The following is a 7,982-nucleotide window of genomic DNA, read 5'->3' on the forward strand; positions in this document are numbered from 1 at the left end:
AGTTCTTGATGTACGAGGTTAAAGAAGAGTCAGTTGAATTCATGAATTCCATTTATTAATACCAAAATACAGCTGGTCCATTATGACCTGCCACCTTTAGAAGGTAACAGACAAAATGGCACCCCAGAAGAGTTTGTGATCTCCTTTGTTAGCCTCTATCTAAGTTACGCCCCAAAGAGGGCATTCACTAGTGTGTCCATTCCTCTACCCATAGCTCTCATTTACATTTCCTAACATGTCCTTTCCTCTAGCTTTAGCTTAGCAACTAGCTAAAAGACATAGAAGGAAAACACATTATTTACTCTCAACACTTGTCACTTCAAATTTAAATAAGAATAAGCTCCTGCTGGCTGCAGCATGAAAATGGCTGCAAATTGATGCGCAATTATACAGCTGTACATCTTTTAAAAGCAAAAGCGGAGCCCCCTGCACAACCAACAAGAATGTAGCAAGTTGTTTCTGATTGGTTAAGTCGACAACCAAACACTTATCTTTTCCAGCAGCCATTGTAGAGCACATACAGTGGTAAAACCAGCTGACCAAATGTGCTGGAGCTCAGCTTGGGTTGCTAGGTGAACTCTGCCAGTCACCTAGCAACCCGGTTGCTAGGTAACCAGGTTGCTAGGTGATAAGCACCCTAGCAACCCAAGTTCCTAGCTTGGGTTGCTAGGGGCAGAGAGGTTTTCTGCTCCTCTTCCAGACAGCAGGAAACATTAACTTATTGCTTAAAAACGATTGGTTGTTTTTTAAGCACTTAGAAGCAGTTCTTAGAAGCAGCAGAGATGTACAATAATATGCAAAATGTAAATTTTGAATAATCCCCCTTTAACAAATGTGTAAGGCATTTCTTCACACACAGTATGAAACAAAACACCAGATAAGGATCTAGTTTTCTAAAGCCTCATGCAAAATGTATCCTCAAATACCTCTGACCAGGGTCACAGCCCTTCACTCAACCTATTAAAAGTTTTCTACTTAGCAAGCTTGGCCCTTTTGTATTAGCACATTGCTGATGAAACAAAACAGCCTCTTTGACAATAAGCTTGATAATGGAGACGGAAGGCTGAAAACAACAATAAGAGCTGACACATGAAAGGAGCCCCCAGTTTCTGTGAAACCCCTCATCTTCTTCTCGAAGGGCAATTAGGCTAATAAGACGACGACTAAAGAATATGACCAACCAAGGAGACTGAAAGCTAATAAGCTGCGTGTCATAAGTCTTTGACCCCCTGCTGAGGTTACAGCAACATTTTGACTTCAGTGCCATCACAATGTTGAGTTTTTTTTAAAGAAGATGGTGGTCAGAATATATAAAACATAATTACACTAAACCTAGAAAAAAACTAGAAATCTTAATTTATTCACACATTTCTAGTTTGTTTATGTATACGTCTTTCATAGTTTACAAATTCTTCTGTTTAAAAATAAAATGGATGTTTGGTTGAAGATTGAAGCCTAAATGTCGGTTCTATATTTACTGTGACTGAAAAATGTAGATATACAGAGTGGAAAAATTTCTTATAAATTCAAAAAGATCTCAAAACATCTTATATGCTCATATTAATGGCATTTAAGGATCTTTAATGGTGATCTATTGTTTTTTTCTTTAACAGGTTTGAAAAACTCTATGGGTTATACGAAACGTTAAATTTTTTTGCACAAAATTATTCTTAATCTGCTGAGTTCTGCCGATTTTGAACTCCTTTCAGAATGAGCTGTTTTAGGGCGTCTTGTCGCTTTAAATCCAAATAAGGTGCTGCTGACCACGCCCCCCAAATCAACGCTTGCATTACCTAAAAATGGCTGAAACAGATGCGCTATTATAAAATCATACATCTTTGAAAAGCAGAAGTGGAGCCTCCTGCACAAACAACAAGAATGCAACAAGTGGTTTCTGGATGGTAAGCCAACAACAACTTGTCTTTTCCAGCAGCCGTTGTACAGCGCACACAGTGGTAAAACCAGCTGAATAAACATCCAGGAACTCTGCTTGGGTTGCTAGGTAACTGCGCAGTGCCTGTTAATTGTGACTTAACAATCGGGAGGTTTTTGAAATGGCTCATTTTCCAGACACCAATAAAACATTACCGTATTGCCAAAGAAACTGCAGGTGGTTTTAGAAGCAGTTGTGACCAAAATGGAAGCACAAAAACATGCAAAATGTGAATTTTCAGAACAGGTCCCCTTTGAGAAGTTGTCACCGACTTCTTTGCATTTACAAAGAAGCACATTATTATTTTCTTTCAGGGTCAGGTTATGTCTCGTCTTAGCCTTTTGTACTGCCGTTCTTTTTTTTGGCTGTTCAACACTAGAATTATTTGGGTAGAAAAAAAGATGGGACATTTTGTACAGAGCATTCATCCTTACAGGAGGACGTTTTGTACCCACTCTGATAACCAATGAATTGAAGCTATTTTCTAAAATCTACTCAATCTACTAAAATTAAGTGTATCTATGTGTCTCCAGTAAATAATATCTAACTGGAGAACATTACAGGGAATTGTTTTGGTGTTTTATTCAGCTACAGTCAACAGAAGATCAGTGATTGTACATTCAGCGGCAATTCGAGACTAAAATTATCAGGTCAGTGTGATTTCATGGGGGCACCAAACAAAATAATGAAAAATGAAAACAAACAAACAAACAAAAAATCAGGGCAATGTTATCACGTAATCCACAAAGCCAAAGCTACGTGTTGCTCTGCATCTACGGTTTGTAGATCCCTGATGAAAATTGTGATTTAAGCTAAAGGTGCAACACCTTAATGTGAGATTTAAGCATTTCAGTTACTATTTTTTTCATAACTTGCGAAAGTACTTAACTACAAAGACTGAGTAACTATTAAGTAACTGTTTAGGCTCAATGGGTCCAAAACAGAGGAGCATTCTGCATGTATAAAACAGTTGTGCAAATTAACAAGCTATTATTTTTACAGGAAATGGAAGTAGGAAGTGATGCACCACCAATGACTTTCCAGAGTGAAGGAGCTTCTCTAACATGTGCCAAGATCAAAAGATGCAAAATCTACTTTATGACTTTTTAAATCGTCATTATGATGTGTTAGATGGTAAAATAAAGAGAATTACAGAGAACAGAGATAAGTTACAAGGGAACTAAGGATGGAGGCAGTCCGCCAACAATTATCTTCCTGTGTGAAACATGAACTGAGCATGTAAAATAGTTCCTATCCTATCTGTTATTTTGACATAAAACAAAAAATACAAAAACAAAAATCTTATAGAAATGTAAGTGAAAGCTAATTTATTGTTTTTGTTTTTTTTTATCACTGCCTTACTTTTAATCAAACTGCTACTCTTAATGGACCATGTTCTGATTGCTGATGAAGCATCCTATCATGTCTATGATTCAAGTTTAAATATTTGTTAGGTTTTCTTTGTTAAATAACCGACCGTTGGAGACAATGGTGAAAACCTGCTATGATGTTTCAGAGATCCAGATCAGTTTCTGCTTCCTGGACAACTTGTTCTGGATTTAAACTCAATGAAGGCAACAACACGCTTATAAACTGATAACAGAACCGCACTTCAAAAAATCCTGAGCTACTTTTTAAAGCGTTAAGGAACATTAAGTACTGGATTCTGGTTTAGTTTTTACTGGGGGTTCGCATCTTTTTGACTACTTGTGCTTTTTAGCTCTGCATCACATGTGTCAAACTCGAGGCCTGGGGTCCAAACTCAGTCCGCCACAACTTTTTATGTGGCCCTCTAGATTCAAGTCACCAAATTACATCCTTCAATCCCTCCATTTGTTTTGCGCAAATTCATGCAAAATTAACAGATCCCTGCAGTTTTTCATGCTAATGCATAACTGTGAGTTTACTGAAAATTTTACGCTAAATTAGTCAAAAACATGGGGCTTAAGTGATGCAAACTCCCACCTGCAGGCGGCAGCATTTTTTACTTTTGCAACACTTCTTCCTCAGCCTTACTTGATGTTAAGTTGTAGTCTGTGATCAATACAGAGTAACAAAAAGTCACATTTAATGTCAAACATAAACACAAATCTTAAAATTTTTCTTGCAAATATGTCTAAATTTGCACCGCAAATCCATGATTTTAATTGCAAAAAGTTTCCCCAAAAATCACGAAATTCTGGAAGGACTTGTTATTTAACTTTAAGATCTTATCGATACCTATTAATATTTGAACAGTTTATTAATGGGTTTCATCAATACACTGTGGCACAAACAGCCTTTGAGGACATGGTACAAAATTAACATGATCATTAATTAGCTTACATTTATCTTGTAAAAAGCTGATGCTAAAATTTCCACTACAGCTAGTCCAGGTTCTATGTCACTGTTGGGTTTGGGTTCTAGATGTGATGATAACTGTAAAGCTTCTCATACAATGAAGCCATGTCTAGGGGATCTTTGTGTAAATCACTATCAGGGCGCCGCTGAGTCCTTATTAACTGTCTTTGCTTTCAAACAAGATAGTAATCCAGCTATAATTAGGGATCCAGTGTCACACACGTCGCGGCAATCCGCTTTACAGTGAAGAAGAGGAGTAAGAGGGGAAAGCTGCCTCGAAGTAAACAAACAGACAAGGCCACAGGAGCAAAGTGAAAGGTGGAGACTGCATTAAAAGTGGAGTAATGAGGACACTGGTGTGGTGGACAGACAGGACACAAACACATGCTGGAGGCAAAGTGATGTTTATTACAGACACAGGAAAGAGAAGATGATGTTTCATGCTTTAGTTTTTATTAATCAGTCACAGAGGAGGGAGTGAAGCAGGAAGAGGGCTGGACACATGAAGTTATGAGGCGACGAAACAATGAATGAGTACATGGCTTCACCCCTACTACATCCAACTTTAGAAACTGACGGAGAGCACTCATGCACAAGCACACGGCGTAGGTGTGATGGTTGCAACACGGTGCAGCAGGCTGGCTGCAGTGCCTGATAGGAGTATTATGTCATTCCACAGAATGAGCCGGCTACATTTTTCTTTCTTTTTTATTCGTCTCATAAAGACGAGATGTAAAGAAGGCGAACAACACCGCCAACTCCACCTACCCTCCAACCAAACCTGCATCACATCATCATCATCATCATCACCCTGATCCGCACCAAGATTTATCATACTCACCACATTCGCTTCCTGGGTGGAAGACAATGTTCTTTGTTGACAGCGGTCACCCCCAGAGCCAGCTGCATAACAGTAATGTATTTCTGGTAATTCACCATGGTACTGTCCACCGCTACTAAAAATCCAACCCAAAGAAAAGCGCAGGTGATCATATATTTCTCTATTCCTCCTTGGCATCCGCCTCCGCTGCGTCTTCCGCGCTCAGCATCACAACGCCATTTCCAGCGCTGAAGGACTGACAGTGAAAACACTCCCCAAGGAGCTGAGCGAAAGGTGCCGTACCGCTGCGACCCATGTCTGCAATGACACGCTGGCCGGGCTCTAGCGCTCGGAACCGGACCGCCGATCCATTCGATTGGTTATTTATCAGCGAGCTGTTGAGGTGGGGTTTTTTTGTAATATATATTTATATATAAAATAATGCACACGGTCAGGATTTGGACATTATCTCCTTCCTCCTGCCTCCTCCCTCCCTCCTAGCCAAGGTTGGAAACACTCTCTTAAAAACGCTGCAGCGTCCAGGCGTCCGCGCGCGCGCGTGGGTGCGTGGAGGGAGGGGGAGGGGGGGAGTGGGCGCGCGCACGCGTGTGTTTGTGCGTGTGTGTAAGCTCAGTGTAATCAGAAGGGAGGAGGAGGAGGAGCGTGGAAGAGAGGGAGGTTGCTTGGAGTCGTTCAGAGATGCTGTACTATCTGTTCGGGAAGCCCAAAGTTTGCCTAAATAAATTACACCTCGCCTCTCCTGTGGAGAAAGCGGAGACGCTTGGTGTTACGCAATAGTTCCCGGAAGCAGGGGAAGCTGCAACAGGGGCGTAGCTGGAAACTGAGATTTCCCTGAGCACCGTGGTCCCCTCTGTAAAGGGCCAGTTGGAGAAAAATGAAATTAAAGAAGAAGGTTTTTTTTGTGTGTTGCTGTTGCACGTATTGCAAGATTAAAGTTGAAATAACTAGATTAAAAAAACATATATACAGTATATATATATATATATATATATATATATATATATATATATATATATATATATACATATAGGATGCAATCAGACCATAACCAGTGGCTTCACACATTGAATAGCTTGCATGCTTTAAATGATTCAATCATATAGCAGAATATTCTAGGTCCTGTTAAGAAATTTGCAAAAGATATTTCAAGATTATCACCAGACAAACACTGATAAAATATTTGAGTATTTCCACACGTGCCAAACTAATGTTAACATTTATTTCTGCAGCGCTGCTCGGCGGTGTTGTGGTTGTCACCTTTGCCTCACAGCAGCAACATTTCTGCTCTAAATCTGAGCTGTCCTCTCCTTTTATCGGTCGCTTCCCACACATCGAGGCCTGCGCGGATTGTTTTACGTTACTCCCGTCTTCTTCTTCTTCTTTCCTCTGTTTTGTTTATACTTTCAGAAGGCTATCCTCAGGAGTTACTGTTTACATAATCAAACTTTACAAGTTTACATTAGTGACATTTGCAAGTGTTATTCCTAGGGCGACTGCGCTACCCTGATATATGTTGCCAATGGTGACAACTGCCTCATATGGACAGGCGATTATAGGCATCTTTCACAAACACCAAACAGCTGCTTTGCAGACGGTTCTCCTCTTGCTAGTGAATTTCTAACTCGGAGGAAAAAAAGATTGCCATAAAAAAGTAGATCTATAAACTATCACTGGACACACACAGGCCCTGCAGGGCTTACACAGAAGGGGAACAGACTGTTTCCTACGATTATATTTGGCAAGACAAAAATTAATCAAAAGCTACTAAACCTTTGACAACTTCATGCTGCATTAGTCTTTACTTTTTAGTTTCATAAGATTTACTTGATTCATTTTCAGTTTAAAATGAACATGTCACATGTTGACAAACAAAAATTTTGAGTGAAAAGGAGCAGCTTAGTAGTAGTAGTAGAAGAAAAAAATCTTTTCAAAACGTCAATTTGCTAAACTACAGTTTAGCAACTAAGCACCAATTAGCCATCCATTTAGAAACAGCTTTAAATACAAAACAGGCTAAATGTATATGTAAAAAATACAATAGTGAACAAAAAACATTATCTTTGTAATGATATAGCATTCAATATACTTCATTATGCCTTAATAAAATATTATGTTTTATTATTTCCTTAAAAGTGAAAATTTATCCTTTCTCCTTGGTTTCATCAGACAGATTATTCCATAAACGTAAATATAAAGTTCCATTTATTTATATACATATATATTGCCTTTTTCTGACCCTCTCCAATTATAAATGCTATCTCTCTTATTTTTATTTATCTTTTCACTTTTACTTATTACAAACAGGTTTTAAAAAACAAGAGAACTAGCAATCAGTGGGAGAGAGAATTAAATTATTCGTTTACCACTACTCGTCTGTTTGAAAAGAAGTAGCAAGAAGTGAACATTTATTTAATGAAATACATTTTAATAAATTTTAATAAATCTTTTTTGCAAATGTGCTGGTATGATACTATTCTGTATTTTAAACATAACTTGCAGAATATAAATTATCCACCAAGTTGTGAGATTTAATTAATTTTAAGTTGAAGAACGAAGGATTTGTTGGATCTCTGCAAAGTTTTCTGCTTATAAAAAGCTGATTTGTTTTCTGTTTAGTTCCCTCTGTGTTTATTTCAGTTTTTATTCTCTTCAGTTTCTTGTCAAGCTTTTGGTCAGCAGTGTTTTTTTTCCCTATTTGTGCTCCACCTCTTACTGTTAAATCATGATCACTGATTGTAGTCGAGGTAAATGAGGCCTGTAGCGCTTCAGATGCTCTCAGCTCTTCTGTGATCGCCTGGACTGGAGTCGTTGATCTGAACGCTAACCCTTTCCTGATTGATGGATGTCTGTCCCTTTTCTCATCTGTTC

General features: G+C 38.7%; 1 protein-coding gene across 1 annotated transcript in view; it reads right to left on the minus strand.

Moving 5' to 3' along the window:
- Positions 1–5,668, minus strand: part of tjp1b (tight junction protein 1b) — a 93,884-nt gene extending 88,216 nt beyond the window's left edge. The window contains 1 exon segment of the mRNA XM_032581731.1: positions 5,115–5,668. Coding sequence (XP_032437622.1) covers positions 5,115–5,266 — 152 coding nt within the window. The 5' untranslated portion in view covers positions 5,267–5,668.
- Positions 5,669–7,982: the final 2,314 nt, after the last annotated feature.

Source organism: Xiphophorus hellerii, chromosome 2, assembly GCF_003331165.1.
Source record: "Xiphophorus hellerii strain 12219 chromosome 2, Xiphophorus_hellerii-4.1, whole genome shotgun sequence".
NCBI lineage: Eukaryota > Metazoa > Chordata > Actinopteri > Cyprinodontiformes > Poeciliidae > Xiphophorus > Xiphophorus hellerii.